Source organism: Pinus tabuliformis, chromosome 7, assembly GCF_031772625.1.
Source record: "Pinus tabuliformis cultivar Carrire ecotype Pingquan chromosome 7, CPIR1, whole genome shotgun sequence".
Taxonomy (NCBI): domain Eukaryota; kingdom Viridiplantae; phylum Streptophyta; class Pinopsida; order Pinales; family Pinaceae; genus Pinus; species Pinus tabuliformis.
The window spans coordinates 323,547,643-323,572,221 of record NC_142293.1 but is presented as its reverse complement, the minus strand read 5'-3'; the positions used below and the strand labels follow the sequence as shown (position 1 = coordinate 323,572,221).

General features: G+C 39.4%; 1 protein-coding gene across 5 annotated transcripts in view; it reads left to right on the top strand.

Annotated features, from left to right (window-relative positions):
- Nucleotides 1–24,579, top strand: part of LOC149247234 (histone-lysine N-methyltransferase CLF-like) — a 180,653-nt gene that overhangs the window by 114,190 nt on the left and 41,884 nt on the right. For all 5 annotated transcript variants that reach the window (XM_089458157.1, XM_089458156.1, XM_089458158.1 and 2 more), the window contains exons 5-9: nt 8,236–8,397; nt 23,606–23,690; nt 24,008–24,169; nt 24,315–24,362; nt 24,449–24,523. In XM_089458157.1, the coding sequence (XP_089314283.1) occupies nt 8,236–8,397; nt 23,606–23,690; nt 24,008–24,169; nt 24,315–24,362; nt 24,449–24,523 (532 nt within the window). The remainder of the gene's footprint in view (nt 1–8,235; nt 8,398–23,605; nt 23,691–24,007; nt 24,170–24,314; nt 24,363–24,448; nt 24,524–24,579) is intronic.

Sequence of the window (24,579 nt, the reverse complement as noted above, 5' to 3'; positions counted from 1 at the left end):
TCTCAAGCAAGCACAAGCGAGAAACATCCTGATAGCTTCCATTCTGGCAACAGGAGCAAATGTTTCTTCAAAATCGATTCCTTCAACGTGTCCATATCCTTTGTAGACTAATCTTGCCTTGTTCCCGGTAACCTATAATCCTTCAATTGTTTTGCAGCTTGCTCCCCCTGAACCTGTAATGAAACTGCCATCTTGTTCAAACTACATTCCTATCATTCGTAGACTTGTGCCATATACTGCTGCATAGACTCCTCCTTTACAAACATTAAGGAGTCAACAAGCAAGATTGTTCAAAATAGTGAGTCACCTAACGGGCCATCTTGACTTGAGTCATTATTTGAAGCAGCTACTAATTCCTCATGACCTTTTGCTTTTAAAAATCCTGAAAGCACAATTGCTAAAACCTTGTTATCTGCTTTGTCTTCCGGTATGTGTTTCCTTTTCCAGACCTTCTTATTCCTGCAATCTTGAGCGATGTGCCCATAGTTATGACACTTGAAGCATTCAAAGTTGTCCATAGGTGATTCCATCTGATATTTGCAACCGCGAGCACTATGGCCATAGTTATGGCATTTGAAACATCCAATGTTTGGCCCATCTAGCACATATTCTCTTCTTACAAAATCATCGTGGAACCTGTCTCGTGATCCTGCAAACTTTCTTCTAGGGTTTTGCAGATAATGATTGTACCTGTCAAAACTGAACAATCCCTAGCCATATGTTCATAGTTAGCACATAAAAAGCAATAACCATTAAATAAATGTGTGTACTTGAATGGTTCATTCGAATGCGATGGCCCTTGATAGTTGTACCTGTCAATAACTTTACAATCCTTGGCCATATGTCCATAGTTAATGCATGAAAAACAATAACCATTAAATAAACGAACATACTTGAAAGATTTTTCATTCTTCTTTGGCTTTTCACTTTGATCAACTTTCTTCTTAGAATCATCCAACGAAGATGTGGAGCTTGTACCTTCATCAACTAGAGCTTTACCATCTTTAATTGCCTTCATTTTTTTCTTCATCTGTCTTATCTTGTAAGTGTTCTTTTTGCGATCCCTTGAGTTTGTTGATCTCATCATGGGTTGCATCAAGTTCTTTTTGCTTTTTGCTTCCCTTTTCCTCTTGGGTTTACCTAGTAGATATTGTTGTGAAATGCTAGTGCATGATTATAAAATCATAGATATGTATATGCGAGTATGCTAACTTAATTGTTGATACTCATGCTTTAGTTTGTGAAATCTAGGGTTTGTAATAAAACCCTAGTAGAGATTGATATTCTAGGACTTGGTGATATTGTTTTAGATTATTGATATGATTTAGCTTTGATGACAAAATCTAGGGTTTGCAACAAACCCTAGTAGAGTTTGACATGTAATTCTAAAAGAATATTGTTGAAACTTTAGATGTATAGCACTATGATTGGATTGTTATTTGATTGAGTCTAAGGATTTGTGTATCGAAGATGGAGTCTAGGGTTTATGACAAAACCCTAGCAAGAAGTTGAAGTCTCGTATGAAGATGTGACCCTTGCTAATTATGAACCTATCTAGGTTTAGGCATATGATGTCTAGAGTTTGAATGTTTTGATGCTTCCATTGTAATGCTATGTTTTTGATATAGTTAACTTCATGCTTCTATATATTTGGTTGTACTTGCTATTAATGTTTTGCAGGTATATTATCTTAAAGATGTTGAAGATGTTCATAATTGAAGATGATAATAATAAGCATGATGAAGGAAGCTATAAGAATGACGATGATCAAGATAACCTTGATGACATGAGAAAGAAATGAAGGCTTGAAAAGATAAAAGAAAAAAGTTGTTGATCTCCCTAAGTTGAGTGCGAGTTTGGATAGAAAAAGAGGTATATCTCCCCAATTGAGAGGTAGGGCATGCTATGACAGTCATAGTGAATACCTTGAAGAAATAATGAAGCCGAAAAATGAATGAAAGTACTACAGATGGATTTTCAAAGACCTGAAGAGTACTGAGTCTATATATGGTGCTACTGAAGAAGTGTAAGAAGAAAGCTTCCAACAAGTTGTATTTGATAACTTGATGATGATATGAGTAGCATCAGAATGATTGAGGACCCCGAAGGTTTGTATTTAGTTGTATATATCTTTGAAGGTTTATTACTAATTGGGGTTGTGATTGCGCATGATCTCTTTGTAAAAAGGTTGAACACATGAAGCATGCTTGGATTGATGGTTATATATATCTGATTTAGTTAATAAGGAGAGATGAAGCATCTTGTGGCAACACGATGCTTGGGGGGACATCTAGCCAATTTATGTGTTGATGTTTAGATCCTGAAGTAGGGAGGGTGGTGTTGGTCATAGAGCTCTGACCTTGGATACAAATCTAGACCCTTGGGTTGGTGTCAGAATGGAATTCTGGTTGTACCTATAGAGGCTGAAGCTTGGAGCACACCTTAGTCCCACCCGATTAGAGTACCCTGGTCAGGTATCTATTCTATTGCATTGTGTGTGTTGTGAATTTTTCATAGAGTATATCACTTTGATATCATACATGTACCTCTATATATATGTAATAATGAATACCTCCCTAGTTAAGAGGGATTGTTGAAAAACGTAACATGATGATGATGATGATTAACGTCCACTGAGACCAAATTGGTCTATCGGACCTATACTTTCTTAATTTCTAATTGTCTGGCTCCTTGTCTTTCTTGGCGAGATTGGTGATGTAGCTTTCTTTTTCTTCTCTACAGTCTTCCAACTTTCTTTATCTTGCATCTCCTTCATCTCTTCTGGTTCTTGGGACATTGGTGTCTTAGCTTCGCGATCTATTGTGTTCGTCCTTTTGGAGATAGTCGGAGAAGAAGTTTGGTCTAGGAGATCTGTTTTGCTGTTAAATGAAGATTTATTTTCTGCGTTATTCGAAACCGCATAACTGTCGATGCTTGAGGGGTTGTTAAGTTCACCTTTTTGTTGTTGGGCGGGGCTTTCCCCCTGCTCGTCTTGAGAATTGTTTCTATCTTGCCCGATTGCTTGTGATTCAGAGTTTTCTCGAGAGTATTCTTCTTGGATGACAGTGTAGTGTTCTTTTTGTGCTCCTTCCCATCATGTAGATCTGTGGTGATTTTTTCTAGCAGAATTTTTCTGGGAAGCTTTTGGGCAATTTTTGGCAAGGTGGCCTGTCTCAAAGCAAGATCGACATCTGAAGAGGACACTTTCATAATCGAGTTTCTGGTTCCACACATAGTCTTTACTTGTTAGGTGTATTTCAGCTGGGAATCCGGCGCTGAAGTCCATTTCCACACATATGCGTGCATATGTGGTTCTGACATATTCCTCTGTTTCTGGGCACCTGCAGTAAAATTTCCCAATTGCATTTCCAATGGCTTCTAGCGAAGAGAGATTCCAGAGATGCAAGGGTAGGTTTGGCAATCTCACCCAAACTGGTGCTGAGGTTATGACTGCTGTTGAGGGATCGAATGATGGGTACCATGGCCTCAAGAATAGGCCTGATTTATCCCAAAACCAAGGGCCAGAATCTAGAATACATTGTCTGCTTTCACGGTTTTCAAAATCTACTATAAAGAAACCCCTAGCACAGGGGTAGATATTAATTGCATCAGGAATTAGAGGCTTCCATACCTCTGAGATCCAACTGTGGAGAGCTGTCAGCTGTGGCCAAAAACCATTGAATCGGCATACTAGGGCACTTTCAGAGAACTTCAAAGCCTCATCGTGTGAAGCCTGGACCAGCTGGACAGTGGGAGCTGGGGCTTCACTGACAATATGGGCAGGAGCTTGCCCCGAGGCAGACAGAGAGCCAGCAGCTATTTTTGCGAAGCTGGGAGCCATCTAGAAAATGTTATCCTTATCAAACGAAGTAACTTTGACTCTACGGAATTAGGGTTTGCCGTAGGGTTGAAGCATACACGAAAGTTCTTAATCTGCGGACGTTCTGAATCTCCGAGCTTCTGGCGAATCGATTCTGTTAAGGGCCGCAGATCCTAGCCTTCAATACACTGTCAAAAAAACGAGAGTGAACCGCAGATCTAGAGTCTTTGCCGCAGATGTCAGATCTAGACGAGCCGCAGAGTCGAAGATATCTGCTCAAACCGCAGAGCCGAAGAAATTTTGGGCCGCAGATGGAAAAATAATATAGTTTCACCGTGATCGAAAATAATATAGTTTCACCGTGAGCCGCAGATGGAAAATAATATAGTTTCACCGTGAGCCGCAGATGGAAAATAATATAGTTTCACCGCAGATCTAGACGAAGACGAGCCGCAGAGCCGCAGATCTAGCCGAAGACTAGCCGCAGAGCCACAGACAAAGACTTTTTTATTATAAAAGAAATTGACTTATTAAAGCATGGGTTTCATGCTTGGGCCAATGTTTTTAGGTCAAAGCCTCCATTGTAGGCTTCTAGGGTTTGTGTCAAGAGTCCTTGTCCTTGTCATAATGTAATAGACCCTTCTTGGGCTTCTTGAGTCAAGAGAAATTTATTTTTATGTAGGTTAGGCCTCAACTTGGACAAGTCGACCTAATTGAGAGGCAGAAACCACTATATAAAGGCATCAACTCGACCTCATTTGGAGCACATTCTCAACAAGTTTGATTTGTAGTTGCTGGAGGTAGAAAAGGGCACAAAATTCAAGGAAGAGGAAGGAAACCCTAGCGAAGGAGAAGGAAGTTTTTGTCAAGCATAAGAAGTCGAATTTTCTCTCTTTGTCTCACATGTGCAAAGTTCCTGGGTTGTTGGAATGGACAAAATTGCAGTGCTGTTGCTGGGCCGAAATTCTAGAGTAGTTGGAGGTTGAAATTTTGTATTGCCGCTGGCCCAAAATTCTGGAGTAGCCAGGGATTGAAATTTTGGATTGTTGTTGGGCCAAAGTTCTGGAGTTGTTGGGTCGAAATTCTAGATTAATGCGCTATAGCTGCTAGACAATAAGAGACTATTGAAGGTTGCTAAATCATATTGGAAGGTTGACTTGGCAGAGGAGTAAGGTCTTTTGTTTAGGTCTAAGGTCTTGGTCTATCTCAATTTGATTAGTGGAAGAGTTTGACTGGGTTTTCCCCAAGAGATGGGCTTTGGCCTTGGCTGAGTGCCTACATCTGGTGTCGTTGATCTTCATCTTTTGATTTGATGATTGCTTGATGAAACGATGATAAAAAAAGATAATAAGAATACAAGAATAACACAAGTAATTATCAACATAAGGAAATTTTTTTGCCTTCCTAATTTTCTAACAACAGAAAGGCTATAACACTACAGATAGTTATTTGTGATTGAGGAAGTTATGAACAAGAAATTGGATATTTTGGAAAGTGCTGAGGCTGAGTTTGGTGTTGTTGGAGAAGTTGAATAAGGAAGCTTCCATCAAGATGCATTTGGATATTGCGATGACCTAAGAAGCATAAGATCAGTTAAGTTGAATACCTCGGAGTTTTATGCTAGCATACAAAGAACATGTACTTTGGAAGTTTGATAATGGGTGGGGTCGTGAAGCGACAGTACGTGCCAACAAATGATCAAGTAGATGATGTGTTGATGAAATCTCTTCCCAACAAGAAGTTAATTTTAGGAGCATGCTCAGATTAATGGATGTATTGATCTCTTCCTGAAAAGTTGGTGTATTAATAAATGTCTTTAATTTGATTGAGAGGGAGAGATGAAGTACGATAAAACTGTTTGTATGATGGTGCTTGGGAGGACATTGTGGCCTGGTTAGTATTGATATCTTAGTTGATGTCTAGATCCTAGAGAGAGGTTATCGGTTGGAGCTTCGGTTTCTTGTTGATACTTGGATCCTGTAAGGGTTGGTGTCAGGGAATGAAGGCCTATATGGTATCTATATCCTGTTGGATGGATACCAGGGTTGTAGCTTGATGGTACCTATAGTGGAAAATGCTTAGATGACACCTTATTCCCTGTTGGAGGATACCTTGGCAGTGAGGGTGTCCCAAGCATTGCATATGTTGTTCTACTCTTCTTAAGAACATTTCAAATTAAGGTCAAATTTGAGTCATGATGTAATGTATTTTTCAAAAAGAAAGAAAGAAAATTTATTTATTAGCATGTATTTCGTGCTTTATTTGTTTTATTTCTAGGTCAAATCACCCATTGAGTGCTTCTAGGGTTTATTTCATGGGTCATTGCCCATGTCATTTTGTCCTAGACCCTTATTGGGCTCATTATGTCAAAGAAGAAAATTATTTTTATGCAAAAAGTGTCAATTATCACTCCTCCACCAAGTCGGCATGCCTTCCAATCAAGTCGGTCTCATTGAAGGAATTCGACCTCACAAAATGACTATAAAAGCAGTGCTACTCGACCTCATTTGGACATTCATTGAAGAAAGTTCGATCTACAATTGTAGGAGGAAGAAAGAAGTGCGAAATACCTAGAAAAGGAGATAACCCTAGTGAAGGAGAAGGAGACATTTGTCAAGGAAAAAGGAAGCCAAATTTCTCTCTTTTCTGCCACATGTGTGAGTTTTTGGGTTGCTGCAGGAGGGCCGAAGTTGCAGATCTCAGTAGGGCCGAAATTCTGAAGCAAGAGGGTCGAAAATTTGAGTTGTTGAAGTTTGTCTAATCATATTGGGAGGCTGACTTGGTGGATTGGAGGTCCTTTTGGTCTGGTCAAAGGTCTTGGTTATCTCGTTTGATTTGGTTCTAAAGGAAGAGGAGAAATTTTGGGTTTTCTCCTAGAAGAGGGGTTTTAGCCCTGGTTGAGAGCCTATATCCTGTGTCTCTATTGTTTTGATATTCATGTACTTATGTTTTTGGTAGTTGCTTGATGATAAGAAGATAATATGAATTTAAGGGCAATCACAAGTAACTATCAAGATAAGAAAATCTTTCTTGCCTTTTGATTTTCTAACACCTTATACATTTTGGAATTTGGTATAAGCACCGATGCTAGTGAATTGTTTATCCTAGACAATTGCCTTTTCATTTAACATTGTCACAAGGAATTTGAGGGTGCTATCTGATGAGGGTTTCAGTGCATTCTTAATTATTTCTCTAGTGGTAGACAAAGTGCTAGGGAAAGTTTGTGCATCCATAATAATGTATCTGTATTTGTCAATTTATCCCTTAGTGTCAGCCTGCAAACCTCAGTCATGTGATGATAATAATTAAACGAAACTGGATGGGATGAAAATCATAATCATTGTGATGAAAATCACAAGCGTAAGCCTCATACCAAATGGGGGGTAACAGATACAATGCGGATGTTGAAGTGGAAGTTACAGTATTAGGGCCTATTATGAGGGTGGTAAGTTGCTTGGGAGTATGGAGCTCAAGCCAATATTGTTATCAAATGGAAACTTTGTATTAACCTGTAGGTTTACTATGACTTTTGAATTTATTTTAGTGAGTTTTCAGCGTTTTTGAGAGCACATCTGGTATTGAATTTTATTTTAAGTTCAGTGTGAATGGTTATTATATTAGATAGTTCTGTTTTCACTGTATGAACACATTTTGGATAATGAGATAAGTGAAGGCAATTTAGTAGATTTTCTGCTTTACTTTCAACATTTAGTGCAAAGAAAATGTTTACTATCTCAAGCTCTTCAAGCCAAGCTAGTTTTCAAATGGAAGCTTTATTTTGACACTTATTTTTACCAGGGTTGTCAAATCTATTTTTTGGATTGTTTTTAGCATTTTCCAGAGTTCAAGTAACGTTGAAGCTGTATTTAAGTTTATAGTGGTTATTATTTTCTCACAATCTAGTTTTTAGAAACCCCTACCTATTATTTATGCTAGTTGTCCCCCTTTTTTTAATCCAAGTCCACTAATGAGCTCATAGGGAGTGAAATTAGTTTTCACACATTCTGAAGTGTGAAGAAATGCATATGCCAAGGTTTTATGTAAAGAGTTTTTTCATTTAAAAGAAACTTTGAACCTTTAAATTATAATCTTTAGATTATAAGTATTAAATTATAATATAGGAAAACGTTCTACATTAATGCCATATGTTCTTGCACTTAAACATTGAGGAAGAATTGAACTTTTGATGTTTTATGAGCCATGCATTTGCTGTATTGATATGTTATTGCAATATTCTTGTGATTGGGTTAGTCTCTTTGATGGTTTCTATATAGTTCTTATCATCGTAAATTTTATGCAGTTTTTTCTTCTCATATTTGGAGATTTTTCTTTTTTCAATTTTTCTCCGGTATTGTGTTATCATGATGTAGATTTCTTTGTTTTAGGTTGTTTAAAATATTGGTTTTGTGGTGTAGGAACCAAAGGATGACAGATGACCAGTCAGTAGTGGGAAGAAGACGTATTTACTATGATCAACATGGGAGTGAAGCATTGATTTGTAGTGACAGTGAGGAGGAGGTAGCTGAAGAAGAAGATGAGAAACATGAATTTACTGAAGGGGATGATTGTGTTCTACGGTATGTAGAGATCATAGTTTTTCTATCATGATCAGTATGCTATCTTTTATTTTCTCTGTAATGTATGCTATCATTTATTCCCCTTTTTAATTTTTGCAAGCAACAAAAAAATTCTTTATCATAAAACACTGGTAGTCACCGATGTAGAAAATTTATGATCTGCACCCTTAACTCAGTTTACAAGTTTTGATGTGTTTGTTTAGGCCAACCCACATGTTTTGTCATGCTGATATAAATTTCTGTATGCATTTATTGTAAACATTAAAAGAGTGTTTCGACTATTTTTCACTTTCTTGTCAGTTGGTAATTAATAAAAAAAATTAGACAAACATTCGCACATATGAGACACTTATTTTTGGTCAAACTGACTTCGGAAAAACCATACGGTCTCTTGGGAAAATCGGTCTTCAAAGGAGGATTTATTTCTTGAGAAATTTAGACTAGGTGCATAAAATAAACACAGTACTTATCTCCCTTTTCTGCTGGAGCATTAATTTCAATTTTTGGAAATTTGTTCCTACTGAACAATTCAAATTTTCAGCAAATTTAGTGCAGCTCAGTGCCTTGGAATTTGTGGCCAAAGTCAACCTCGGAATCTATGCAAACCCAACCTCGATTTCTGTCCCTGAAGGTGACTTTTAAGTTTTCTGTGTTGAAAATTGTGCCAGATAGTAGCAAAATCCCTCTTGGATTTTTCGCGCTGCCTGAGTCTGTTGTCTTGAAATTTGGGCCTCGAATATCGGGCCTGACAGCAACAACCTTCTCGAAATTTGGGCTTGTCTTGCTCCTCGAATTTTGTGCCCTCGAAATTCGTGCCTCCATGCCTTGAGTTTTGTGCCTACTGTAGAGCTGTTGTTCTCCTCGATTTTCGTGCTACTGTGCTTGTCTCCTGGGAATTCAAGCCCTTCTCTGGCTACAAGTTCTCTCCTCCATGAAGTTTTTCCTCTTCTCTCTTCTCCTCATGCTCTCTCAAGTGTGAAGTGAAGAATGAGATCCATTTTCTCTCTTTTGTCTCCTTGGAAAAGATTGAATCCCTAAACATAAGATCCAATGGTTGAGATTTCATCCTCAAATCTCAAGATGTGTGGTTGAGACCAATTCTACCAAATGACCCCCCTCATACATTGGCCTTATTGACCACTCTATGTCAACGACCCCATAGCAGTACACCCCTTTTTTCACGAAAGGGATCCATCGTGTTCGAGTGTTCGTGCCATTCAGACTTCATCATCAGCTAAGAGTTTTATGAATATGTCAACCCATTCTGCATAGGTAAAATGTAAATAATCTCAGTATGACCGCGTCTGTATGTAACAACCTAGGTAAACCTATGGTTTTGTTGACGATCTCTATTCTAGGAGGTTTTTTGTCTCTTTGATTCATCTGTCTCTAGACACAAATGATTGGCAAGGTTTTTCCCTCCACTCTTACCCCAAAGCTGGAGTGGATTTTGTTGCTAAGATCTTAGGCGGGTCTTAGTGTTTTAGATCAAATCTATATAAAAGTGATTTGAGAATAATCCTAGTTAATTGACTAGATTATATTACAAGTTAGTTGGTCTACTGGATTATATTTTTCTGTCGCAGAAATGGGTATTTTTTGAGGGTCTATAACGAATGCGTTTACCCCTTCATGTGTTAAAAGGTAAAATCTTGATTTAGTGCATGGTCCCTCATAATTAGATAGATACCACGGCTAAGTACAAAAGGGTTGGAAAAGTAATTAATCCCCTCATAAGTCAATTAATTAAATTTTCTGGCCAAAATAAATTAAAAATCATAAGTCATAAATTTAATTAATTTTATGTCCTATGTATTTTTAAAGGTGTACTGGGCCAAGGGAATATTGAAAATTTTAAGAAATCTTGGACCTTTGGACCTTGGTAGTTAAGTCAAAGTCAAATTGAGGTAATTAACTCAAAATTATTATTCTTGAGTTAATTAAAAAAGAATTAAATGAAAAATTCGAAATTCCTTGAAAAATAAATAATTTTGACAGACGAGATTAAAAGATAATCAAATACTTTTCAATGGTCAAGATTACTTTGATGGGGATTAAGTGAACTAGCTGTTGGATAATTTATCTATAAATTAGAAGTCAGTATCAACCTATTTTTCATCCGATCTTTGAATCGTGCACTAAGCTCTCAAGCTCTTGTGTATATTTTCTGGAATAAATGCAAAAGTCTTTGGGGTTTCAACTTGCGGTGGTATTCCTCTTCATGAATTTGTGGTAACATTGTTTTAATTTTTGATTAATATTATGTGAAAAATATCAATCAATAACTTTCTTAGAACAATCTGAATACATGTATCTTATTTAGTTTGTTAGATCTAGGGTAACATTTTTATGTCCTAAGTATTTTTAAAGGTCTCGGGGCAAGGGAATATTGAAAATTTTAAGAAATCTTGGACCCTTGGACCTTGGTAGTTAAGTCAAAGTCAAATTTTTGAAGTAATTAACTCAAAATTATTATTTTTGAGTTAATTAAAAAAGAATTAAATGAAAAATTCGAAATTCCTCAAAAAATAAATAATTTCGACGGACGAGATTAAAAGATAATCAAATCTTTTTCAACGGTCAAGATTACTTTGATGGGGATCAAGTGAACTAGCTGTTGGAGAATTTATCTATAAATTAGAGGTCAGTATCAACTTATTTTTCATTCGATCTTTGAATCGTGTACTAAGCTCTCAAGTTCTCTTGTATATTTTCTGGAATAAATGCAAAAGTCTTTGGGGTTTCAACTTGCGGTGGTGTTTCTCTTCATAAATCTATGGTAACATTGTTTTAATTTCTGCCTAATATTATGTGAAAACTACCAATCAATAGCTTTCTCAGACAATCTGAATACATATATCTTGTTTAGTTTGTTGGATCTAGGGTAACATTTTTAATTTTGATTGAATTAGCAGGTATCTCTCTTTCTTCAAAATTTTATTGTTATACTATTTATCTACTTGGTTTGATGGTTGATCTAGTGTTTACAGAAGATCTCTAAGGTTTTCATTGAGCATTTGGGGATAGTCCTCAGTTGGGCCAACCAACTCTTAACACATTTTTGAAGAACCTACCTCATATAAGCTTCAGGATTTATCTAACGATTAATTTTTTATGCATGAAGTTTTTGAGCTATTACCTCTAACAAAAAACCAAAATCTTTTAAATATTTTGTGGAAAAACTGATAGATCTGGTTAGTAAGAGCTTTAGATTTTCAGATCTGGGAGCGGAGTTGGACTCATACTCCTCAGATTTGATAAATCTGCAACTTTTGTGCATAGATCTATAAATATTTTGTATAGATCTAAAGTTTTTCTAACTTGGGTTTTGGTGTTTTTATTCATTTTTGTATATGTTGGGTTTCTTGGGTATCTCTATTTTTATTTTATACAGGGGATTTTCTCAAGCTACCGAGGAAATTAATTTTTTGGAGAAAGAACATCTCCAAGCAAGACATCTAATTTATTGGCAAGATTGTTCAAGAGGAAATGGCTGAAACAAGCCATATAGGCCTAAAGCTAGTTCCAAAAGGCCCTACAATGCTCAACCAGAAAGTGAGCTGTTGACTCTAGGGGGTAAAACTTTCAGGGTTTTAATAATTTTTGACTAATTCATTTAGGCTTTTGCAGAAATTTGAAATTTTGAGGCCTCTGTGGCCTAATCTTGGGTTGATTTGCCCCTGTCTTGGTTCCATTTTGCTCCGCTGCCTCTTTCATCCTGAGCGTAGGGCCTTTGGGCCTCTTCGTCTCCTACACTGACCATTTCAAACCCTCACCTGTCCTCCTAACCCTCTCTGCAGCCTTTTCCCTTGCTTTTCATTCCCTTATTCCTCCTTATCTTCCCCTGCATCTTCCCCTCTACCCTCACGAGTCACGACAACCTTGTTTTACCTCTGCTGCCCCACGGTAGCCATCCTAACCCCTGCCGTGAGCTCTCTTGGCTTGGCCGTGGGCATCACTGCCCTCACAACTCTCTCCCCTGCCTCTGTCATCCTTCCTTGTCTCTTTGTGGCCTTCTTGTTCCCATCTTCCTTAGCAACCCTCCTCTAGGGCCTCCCTCCTCCCAACATAGGCATATTTCTGCCTTCTCTCACTGCCACCTTGGCCTTATTTGCCTCTATTTCTCTCTGATTGGGCATCATTAAAATTTTTGGGCTATTCCTTTGATCGTTTTGGCAGAGACAGTGGTATTATTGTGTGTCTACAGGTGGTCTACCCATTGGAGAATTTTCTGGGCATCCTCACTGGTTTGCTTCTCTAAACTCTGCTATCTTACATTTTGTGGCATTCTGAACACTACACAGCAGTGGTAATATTGTTTCTGAAATTAGCATCAAGTCAAGTGTCTAACACACTAACAAATCGTTTATGCAAATTGGGCATGTGTTTTTGACTGTCATTCTCTTTGGGACTGCATATAGGGTCTGATCTTAGCCATTATAAAATTTTTCTGAGCTCATTTGACATTCATCTCTCGCTTCCTTGGTATTGGGTCTACATTATAAAGTGGTTTGTTTGGGCTATTTTCTGATTGGTTGCTATCATTTACATTTCGAAGTGCTCTTCTTTGAATAAAAAGTAAAGAGGATTATATCTTGTTTAAACATAGCATTGTTGCCTCTAATAATAAATCTGCCTTGATTGAAATTGCATATTGTCTAAACAATAATTTCTCCACCTGGATATTGTTCCCTAGTTACAAATCAGAGTTACAGTGGCTAAGGCATGACATTGAACTGATCTGAAACATTATTTTGTCAATTTCATAATAACCACCATTGCGCTCTTGCATGAACTTGTCTTGTTGGGTCTCTCTAGTTTGGCATCTCATTATGTTAGAGGACTGTTATGGTCATTTTCTGCTGCTCCTTATAACTCATTAATTGCATCCTTAAGTGTTCACTGGAGTGCTTTCATATAAATCAAGGGAAATAAAAAAATTTAGCACTGATTTGTTTACTGCTGTTCCAAAATAATCGTGGTTCATTCAAAATCATTGAAATACAAGTGGTATACAAAATGCTCATTGTTGTTTTTATATGTTGATATCGTTTGTCATGGTTATATTGGAATGAGTTACTATCGGTTTGACATCCTAACACATGTTGCAAGCTACCAAAAGCTTCAAGTTTCTGCATTAAGAATGTTGGAATTTCTAAGTCTCACTGTTAAAAACCCGTCATGTGCTTTTTTGATTTATTTCTGCCTACTTGTTCTGATTAATTAACAAGTTATTTACCATGTAAATACTGAAAATAAATACAAGTACATGCTCAACACATTACAGATCATCAACTGAAGGAAACAAAACAAGCACACAAGTGACACCATTGTTTTTGGACCAATGTCCCCGGAAAAACCCAATGCGGGAAAACTGTGCAGCTATCTAAGGGTTTTATTATTATGCAGTTTCTAAATACAATCTGGGTACAAAAACCGGCTCACCCAACAAAGAATAATCTCGGTAGTAGTACCTCTCAGCTCGGAAGTAGATATTCTGGCTGAAACCCCGGATAAACACTCCGATAACTCCCAGCTCCAATTTACCCCACGAAAACCCCAACGTCAGCCTCTAGGGACTGCGTTAGCCCTTTCTGGCCCAGCGTCTGCCCAACGTCACCCGAGCTTGCCTTGTGTCAGCCTTTGGAGGCACTGCGCAACTCCTGGTTGCCTCTGCGTGAGCCTTGACTGGCTCTGCCTGAACTTCTGGCTCGCTTTGTGTCCCTCTCTCCCGACTTCTGCGCTGATCTTCCTGGTACTATCTCTGCCTCTCTGCTTCTGTATTCATTGCCTCTCAGTTGCAACTCTGATCACTCTTTCAACTTCCTTAGCAAACCCTACCCCAGAAAATCAAAATCTTGACCAACTCGGTGTGTTCTCCAAGTGACCCTCAAGCCTCCTCTTATACTTTTCTCGTCGACAATTGAATGGTCGAGATTAAGTCGCTAATCAACGACTAAGATTAATTTTGGCTTGATCCATGACTTTTGGACCCTTCTAACACAATTTATATTAATTCATATTAATATTTTATTTTTCCTAAGTTTAGACTTAGGGACTCCATTAAAAATATTAATTATTTTAATACTCACAAACTGTATAGAATCTGTCCAAATCATTTTTGGGTATTGGAGATTTCATGTGCTTTAGTCTCTCCACCAATTTTCGTGGCTAGAGCACATCCGATGCTACCCCAAATCAACACTCCCTCTTAGTGAGCATTGTGCTCTAGTAATACTCCTCATTGAGCATCACCCTGATCATCCGGCATCGGGCCCTGTGCTGATGCTAGGCCTACTGCCCAACATCCTCTGCACTACTACATCATGTACTGCTAGCCATGGCCCTGCCACTGCCACTCTTGCATCTGTACAACAGCTTGTTTTGCATCCGTGCTGTTGCCCATGGCCCTGCCACTGCCACTGCCACTGCTGCATCTGTACAATAGCTCCCTTTGCATCCATGTTGCTGCCCATGGCCCTGCCACTGCAACTGTTGCATCTGCACTGCAACCCCTCTCATCATGCTACATCATGCTGCCCATAGCACTGCCACTGCTAACTGCTGCACTACAACTCAGTTACTGAGAAGTAAGTAACTGATCTCCCAACTCTGACATCTCTGTCAGGCTAGAAACACTCCTGATGCTGAAGATGCCTTTGTCACTGACAAGTGCTCCCTCTCTAACCCCTGTGCTGTTGCAACAACTCTGTGCAGCTCGCACTGCTGCCTCATGTTGTCTTGCGACTCCTGCACTGTAGCTCCCTCTGTCGCTCCATCCGCCAGTCCTGCTACTCCTCTTGGGGGCTCTCATAGCAAGGTATAATCCAAGAGGTTGGGTACCTCGAGGATCTTGCTCCTCATCGCCTGTAGTTTGTCTGACTACAGCTCGATGTCTCCCCACTTCTGCTCAATGGCGTGTGAGCACTCATGGCACAGTCATCATCTGTCTCCACTTCCTTCTCCGCCCTTGCTGGCACAACTTTGGTCTAGGAAGCCTCTCCCTTGCTCTTCTTACTCGGACACTGGCTCACATAGTTACCCAGTTCCCCATAGTTTAAGCATTTAACCTTGGAGAGGTCCTTCTTCTTCTGTTTCTCCTACTTCCCTCAGATGCTAGGACAGCATCCTCCTCTTCCTCCTTGATTCTGATCCTCTTGCCGCTGCTTCCCGCCTTGCTTAGCCTTCTGATCTCTTCTTGGCGAAGAGCCGCCCACATTTCCTCCTATTCTGGAAGGGTCGCCTTGCCCAGTGTGCTCTGGATCTGGAAGGGTCGCCTTGCCCAGTGTGCTCTGGACAAACACCTCCTAGTCTTCAGACACTGCTTTCAGGGCTGTTCTCACCATCAATTCTTGATCTGGCATGGCCCTTATGGAAGTCAGCTGATCCCGGATCTCCTTCAATCGACTGAGGGAGATGTCGATCTGTTCTCCCTTCTGCATTTGGTATGACCGCAATTGATTTTCTAGTGGCATCTTCCTCTACACGGAAGTATGATGATACAACTTGTTTAGGGCTTCCCATATCTCATTTGTCGTATCTTTCTCGGCAATGTGTGGTACTACATGGTCCTTGACCTCGTCAATGATGATGCTCTTGGCCCTCGCCATTGCATCCTCGTACTTATCGTTATCATCTGGGTCAACTGGGACCACTATTGTCCTCAAGGCGAAGTGCTTAAGACGGTTCTTGTCTAGAACAGATAAGATTCTGGCATTCCAGACTACAAAGTTTGAGGCTTCGTCGAGTCTGTCCTGGTCTCTTACCCCGTTCACTGCCATCTCGCTGCTCCTCTACTTCCTTTTTGGAAGTTCTCGGTGTGATTCCCTCTGAGCCTCGATTTCCCTCTTGGAAACCCCTCTGCCAATTTTGATATGCCCCTACTCTGATCCTTAGTGCAGTTGCACTACTGATCCGGATTCCTTGGCTAGAAATCCTCGGTAGCAACTCCCTCCTCCTTGGTCTTGCCCTATTAGGTACTGTTCTCACTACAGTACCCCACCAGCTTCACTCTGCAACTTATCCACAACCTCCTAAGCCCCAACTAACTGTAGGTTAGAGCTTCTAGGCTTTGCGCAATCCCGGCACCAGCAAAATCTGCACCTCTTGGCCACGGGCGTCAATCCTGCCTGATTGAGAAAGATGACCGGGCACTGTGTAGGTCGAGTCTGCTCCCCTCTGCCACTGCGTTGATCCTCTTCTCGACTCAAACTTGATGACGCAGGCATTGTGTCACCCCTTCCCTGCTGCTTCTCTGCTAGGAACAACTTCTGTCACTCGGGACGACTGTTTTCTGCTGCTGCTGCTATGCTCGACTTATGTCCTCAGTTCTCCTATGATTTGCAACCACGCTCTGATACCATCTTGGAATTTCTAAGTCTAACTGTTAGAAACCCTTCATGTACTTTTCTGATTTATTTCTGCGTTCTTGTTTTGATTAATTAACTAGTTAGTTACCATGTAAATACTGAAAGTAAATACAAGTACATGCTCACAGATTATCATCTCTACTGCCCCTCTACCACCTACTACTCAGCCACTGGCTCGATCTCCACCACTGAATCACTCTTGCCACCGGGAATTTAAGCTGTCTAAGCAACTGAGTATTTGCACTAGTGTGTTCTCCATGTACCCATCGACCTCTTCTTATAATCTCTAGTTTGGACTCCAATGGCCAATATTAAAACTTAATCGATGGCTGAGATCATTTCCAAGTTGATTCGTGTGATTTTGTAGAGAATTATATTATGAAACCAGCTCACAAAAAGATAGAAAAGATAGATCAACACCTTAGAATTCAGCCTCTTCAAGGGGGCAACCTCCTTTACATTACACAAATGAACAATTCTTGGATGATACAAATGACAAGACCTCCTTTTTATATATAGGAGTCTAAGGGTTCATAATATAATCAGAGTCGACATAACCATAATAATGTAAGGGCACAAAATAACAATAGTGGGCTTTTATTGGGCACAATAATAACAATATGGGGACTACATGGGCACAACAAGATAATAATGGGGTTTCACTAATAACAATAAGGGGTTACACTATAGTATAGGGACCTAACATGCCCCTCTCCTTCAAAAAGTGTTGTTCTCAACGCTTGAGTAGTTCATGATGCTTTTGTACAAAATTCTTGTCCTCCCATGTGGAATCTTCAACAAGTAAGTTCTTCCATTTGATGAGATACTTTGAAATTGATCGATTTCGTAGTTGTTGGGTTCTTGTTTTTGTGAATGCTCCAGGTTCCAATATGATTTTTCTTTCCTCGTAAAGTTCTTGAAATATTGTTTGAACTAGGATCTTTTGCAACTTTTGAATGAGGGGCCAAACTTTTTCGTCCTTCTTCTATTCATCCCTTGCTTCATGTATCCAATCTGGTTAGATAATAGAAATAGCACAAAACAATGCCTCCACATCCTCATCCTTTTTTGAGAGTGCATCTGCAACAACATTTTGCTTCCCTTTTTTGTAGATGATTTCAAAGTCATAACCCAACATATTTATGACACATTTTTTTTGTTTTTCTAAAGATAATCTTTGTTTTAAAAAGTATTTAAGACTATCATGATCCATTTTTACCTTGAAGTGTCTTCCCATTAGATAAGATTGCCATTTCTTAAGTGCATGTAGAATTGCGAACATTTCCTTCTCATAAATTGCTTGCTTGAGATGTAGCCGTAAAAATACCCAATTGCCTACATCAAAACTTTTTTCACGGCGATGTTGATCTGCCTATTGTTTCATTCGATTCTACACCAAAGTGGCGTTATCCTTTAAAAGTTGGAGAACCTGTTGTTGATGCTTGATGTGATATTTCATTACTTGAATCTTTTTCTTCTTGATATGTCCTTCTATCTTGAGAGTTTGAGGAGTGGTAATTTCTTCCAATGCATTACAAGATATGGTTGGATTCATTTCTTGATGCTCGATGTGATCTTTCACTTCTTGAACATTTTTCTTCTTGATATGTCCTTCTATCTTGAGAGTTTGAGGAATGTTAATTTCTTTGAATGCATTACAAGATATGGTCGGATTCATTTCTTGATGCTCGATGTGATCTTTCATTTCTTGAACATTTTTCTTCTTGATATGTCCTATCTTGAGAGTTCGAGGAGTGGTAATTCTTGCAAATGCTTTACAATATATGGTCGGATTCATTTATTCTTTCTCTCCGGTTGGTTCCTGGTGTATATCCTTTGCTTTTGACGTTTCTTGATCTTTTTTTTCCTCCTCTTCACAATCAATGTAAAATAATTTCTTCTCAGCACACATGTATTTTTTATCACAGTTGTAACAAAACCCTTTTGCTCCTTTTTCTTCCAATTGTTGTGGTGTCAACCTTGTTGGTTGTGGAAGGATAGGAGAAACAGTACTTCCATCTTTATAGTTTTGAGGGGTAGACTTCCTTGTTTCCATGCTTCCATAAGTTGCTTGCTTAGCAAGCAATGCTTCATCTGAGGTTTGGTATATTGGCAGTGGAGCCTCTGCGCACATGACAAGAATACGAGAATGTTTTTGGAGCTATCAGGAAGAATGGATGAACTTCCAAATCACCATGGGAAACCCGTCAAAATGTACCCCCGTAGGGAGAGGTACTATAGTCTTTCAAACAAAAGCAGGGGATCGACTTCAAGCGACCAATGTGCTGCATGTGCCAGGATTGGGGATGGACTCAAGGGCTATGATGTTTTCTTCATTGGGAAGAAAGTATATTTCAAACATCTGAGTTGGAAAAAGAAGTCCCAAACTGGAGTTAGAAGTAACAGGTTGTATAAGTTACAACTAGAATCTCCAATGGTAGTGATAGGCAACAATAGGGAAAAATATTTGAATGAACTATGGTACAGGAGGATGGGACACTTACACTATGGGGCTCTAAGAATTCTCGGAGGTACCGTCACAGGAGTTCCAAAGTTGAGTACCAAACAAGACGATGTATGCAGAGGTTGCGCACTAGGCAAGTACGCCAAAGCATCTTATTCTAGAAGTAACAGTAGGGCTAAGAGTGTTCTAGGATTGATACACTCAGATATTTGTGGACCCATGCCCACAAAATCTCTTAGTGGTGTCGAATACTTCGTCACCTTCATTGATGACCATTTCAGGAAGACTTGGATCTACATTCTAAAAACCAAGGATGAGGTTTTTGATCGATTCAAAGAATTTAAGGCTCTGGTTGAGAATCTGAGAGGAAAGAGGATAAAAGTATTGCGCTCAGACAATGGTGAAGAATACATTAATAAGGACTTCACTAATTTCTGCGCAAGGGAAGGCATCAGAAGAGAATTGACAACTCCTTATAATCCGAAGCAGAATGGAGTTGGAGAGAGGAAGAACATGACTATTTTTGAAGTGGCAAGGGCGATGTTGTATGACTAGGATGTTCCCAAATTTCTATGGGTAGAAGCATGCAACACGACAATGTATATCCAGAATAGGACTCCTTACAGGGCATTAGGTAAGATTACTCCGGAGAGTCTCTTCACTGGTAAGAAGCCTGAGGTGATTCATTTCAAAATATTTGTGAGTTTGGTATATTGCCATATACCAGAAGAAAAGAGGAAGAAATTGGTTCAAACTATAGAAAAGGGATATCTAGTGGGATATAGCGAGAATGCTAAGGCATATAGAGTCTATCTTCCGGGAAATAGGAAGATCATAGTTCGATAGGATGTAAAGTTCATTGAGGACAAAGCCTTTAGGAAATCCCGAGAAATGCCTTCCAAAGAGCAGTCAAAGGATGATCCATTGGTCCAACCACGATCAGCACCTGCACTAGTATTTCCCCTAAAGACAAAATTCTAGAGGTATCACAACAGGTGGAGTCGCAAGAAGAGGAAGAGCAAATAGATCTACCCACTACTAGTGGAAGAACGAGCTGGGAACTTCGACAAATTCTACGAGATGCAGAGGATTTCGTTGGAGCTCCTAGGAATGAGAAAAGGGAGTGTGGACAACTAGATAGGTACCAAGCCTTGGTGGCTCAGGTTGGAGAACCCTCTAGTTTTCAGGAGGTCGTTCAACATCAAGTATGGTAGATGCTATGGTGGAGGAATACAGTTTCGTAATGGTCAATGATGTCTGGGAAGTGGTGCCTAGGTCTCAGGATAGGTTAGTTGTAGGTTCGAGATGGATCTACAAGGTCAAATATGCTACAGATGGCAGTGTGGAAAAATACAAAGCCAGGTTTGTGGCTAAGGGGTATGCTCAAAAGGAAGGGATAGACTACGAAGAAACCTTCGCCCCAGTGGCCAGGCATACTTCTATTAGATCCGTGATATCCCTTGTAGCACAGATTGGGTGGGAGAATCACCAGATGGATGCCAAGACTGCATTCTTGAACGGGGTAATAGAAGAAGAAGTATACATTGAACAACCAGAGGGATTTGAGACACATGAGAAGAAATCTCATGTATGGAGGTTGAAGAAAGCCTTGTATGGGCTTAAACAAACGCCTAGAGCATGGTAAGGTTGAATTGATGGTTACTTGTAGAAGATGGGATTCGTCAAGAGTGACGTAGATCCGAACCTCTACTATCTGATTGTAGAGAATGAGCCTCTTATTCTGGTGTTATATGTGGATGATCTTTCTCTAACAGGTTCATCCAGGCTCATCAAAGATTGCAAGAAGACCTAACTACAAAATTTAACATGAAGGATTTGGGGTAGATGCATTACTTTTTGGGGTTGGAAGTTTGATAGCGGAAGGATGGAATTTTCCTTAGACAAGGGAGATATGTTACAAAAATTCTGAAAAGGTTCAGAATGCAGGACTGTAGACCTACTGCTACTCCAATGATTACCAATTGGAAGAAGATTGATGCATCTGAAGATAAAGAAGCTGATCCCACCTTGTACAGGAAGCTCATAGGGTCCCTGATGTATTTGGTCAATACCAGGCCATACATTTGTTACGCTGTCAACACCCTCACTTAGTTCATGGTGGAACCAAAGAGGGCGCACTGGGCGGCAGTCAAGCATCTTCTCAATATATACGAGGAACAGTCGAGCATGGACTTATGTACACCCAAGGCAATGACATCAGGTTGAGTGCGTTCATTGACGCAGATTGGGCTGGAAGTTCTGTAGATCGGAAAAGTACCACTGGGTACTGTTTCAACATTGGATCAGGAATGACCTCCTGGTGTAGTAGGAAACAAAAATTCGTAGCTCTGATCTCGATTCTCAACTGAAGCTGAATATATGGCAGCTAGCACAACATCGTGTGAAGCCATATGGCTTCGGACGTTGCTTTTGAATCTACTCAGGAGAAGGATGGAAGCGACCAATATATTGTGTGATAATCAATGTTGCATCAAGCTCTCTAAGAATCTAGTCTTTCATCATCGGTCGAAGCACATTGACATCAGGCGTCACTTTATCAGAGTTTGTGTCCAATGAGGGGCAGTACATTTACGATACACCCTGACGGGAGAACAGGCGGTAGACATTCTCACCAAGGCTCTAGGAAGAACAAAGATTGTTTATTTCAGGGAGAATATGGGGATGATTAAGAATCCGTTTCAGTAGCATAAGCGGCTAGTACAGGGAGTTGCAGTGCAGCAGTGGCAGTGGGCAGCATGATGCAACATATTCCGAGGGAGCTGCAGTACATATGTAGCAGTGATAGTGGCAGTGTAATGGGCAGCAATACAGGTTGCAACAACATAATAGATGAGGGGTAACAGGGCGAGCATCAACAACGCAGAGGACCGATGTCATGGATCAGTGTGATACTTCTATTGGGAAGTATTGCTAGAGCACTTTCCTCGCTAAGAGAAAGTGTTGATTTTGGGTGGCATTGGATGTGCTCTAGCTTCGAAATTTTGTGGAGGGGCTAAAATACATAAGGTCTCCAAGACCCATAAACCGTTTGGAGAAATTCCATCCAGATTGCGAGTTATTAAAATAATTCGTATTTTTTTAATGGGGTTTCTAAGTCTAAACTTAGGAAAATAAAAATATTAATGGTTATTAATAAAAATATGGGTAAGAAGCTTCAAAGAGACGAGGATCAAGTCTGTTTTAATCTTAGCCATTGGTTAGGGACTTAATCTCGGCTGTTGAATCATCAACATGAAAAGTATAAGAGAAGACTTGAGAGTCATTTGGAGATAGACGAGGCAAATACTCAGTAACCTGAGGGAAATCGATTCTCAAGGAGGAGTTTGATTTTAGTGGGAGAGTTGCAGGGTGAAGGAAGAGGAGGGCATCAACATCAATCAAAGACTGAGGAGGAGGTGGCGCAGAGCAACAAAGGGATAGTGTAGAGGGAAGATTAGAGAGACAACACAGCAAGGGATGCAGTCCGTACGCAGGCCTCATGCAGAAGTGATGCAGTGAAGGCTGAAGGGAATTTTTGGGGTGTCAGAATTTCTCTAGAGCAAGGGGAAAAATGTCTCAGGTGTTTCTCTCAGAGGTGCCTCTATATTCTGTAGAATCATTCCTTGTAAAGAGATTGTTGCTGAAGAATAATAAATAAACCCTCATTTGCTGCAACGGTTTTCCTGCATTGGGTTTTTCCGGGGACAATTATCCAAACATAACTATGTTGATGTGATTGATTCTTGTGCTTGTATATCACTGTTATTTTCTCTATGCTATTATGTGACAACTGCAGTAGAATTTATTTTAATGTTTACTGAAGGGTTTTGTAAATAACTTATTGAAGTAGGAGAAATAAATCAGTTACTGCGGTAGAATTTTGTGTTAGAAATTTTCACAAGAAGAATCCAGAATATCATTAGTAAAAAAGAAGACAGAGGAAGAAGAAAACACCTCAAATGTCTATTTTGCATCAGGAGTGCTTTTGCATAAGGACTTAACAGTTGGAAGGATACTCCAATGTTTGAACAAATGTGGAATGCATGTAGTCAAGAAGAAGTCAGAATGTTATTAGTAAACAACAAGGAGGAGGAAGAAGCAAACACCTCAAAACATCTCATGAGAGGTTGAAGATATTGGCAACATTGGGTTGAGGATAATTGAGGGGCAGTTTCTAACTCTAATGTGACTTGTTTTTACTGCACATTTTAAGCACCATATTAGCTATGTATGCATCTCTTTTTCAATTTTGTTCACATTTACTTGGGATGTAACAGGGGATATGGTATACCTATTTATGCTGTTATTGGTGTTATAATTTTGGCCTTTTTATTCATCTGATTTCAATCATTTCATTAAATGTGTGTTTTTGCAGGATGACAATACAAGAACATGGGCAATGTCAGGCTGTATTAAATACCCTTAGTCAGCATATTAAAGCTAAACCTTCTGAAATTGAGGTAATAGTGGCATGGATACTTACCCTGTAGATATTTTTAAAATGTCTTTATCTGTTCCCATTATCTTTTTCTGCTGTTTTCTCTTTGTTTGAGGAAAAGGAAACCTTTAAGTTTGCATTCATGCAGCATATAGGTTCTGTTACTATTGATGGGTAGTGTGATTGGTACTCTTACTGAAATTAGGTGGTAATTTGTTTGGGTAAATCTGCTAGCTGCAATTTGACTGCCTTACAACAACACATCAATTCTTTATCACTTGCCTATTTATTTTTGCTTCCTTTACAGAGGTATGAATCAAAATCAAACATCTTATGCAGGCAAGATTTGCATATCTTATGGCGCAAGACAAAGAGAAACAAGAGAGTCTTGAAAATGTTGCAACTGCTGCAGAAAGTGCAGACTTTGGGGATATATTTCTTGGAAAGGATCTAAATGCTGCTTTGGATTCATTTGATAAGTTGTTTTGCCGGCGATGTTTGGTGTGCATTTAAATCCCTTCAAAATTTTGATTCAGATTACATTATATATTCTAGTTATAACTGCCACCCAAGGCTTCTTTTCCAAATAGTTGTTTATCTTATTGTAACTTTATATGTTAAATGTGTAACACATTTCAGCATGCAGGTTTTTGATTGCCGCTTGCATGGGTGTTCTCAGGGACTTGTTTTACCTGTAAGCTGGAATTCTACATTCTTTTGATAGTTTATTCTGCTTGCTGTTTAGGATGGTTTTCATGCATCGGTGATTTCTTTGGACAGAGTGACAAACAGCTGCAATGGAGTAATCCTGAAGAAGACAACAAGACCCCATGTGGACCTCATTGTTACCTAGTGGTATTTGTTTTTTTGTTTGTCTGAATCTCTATACTACCACTTCAATATGATGCAAT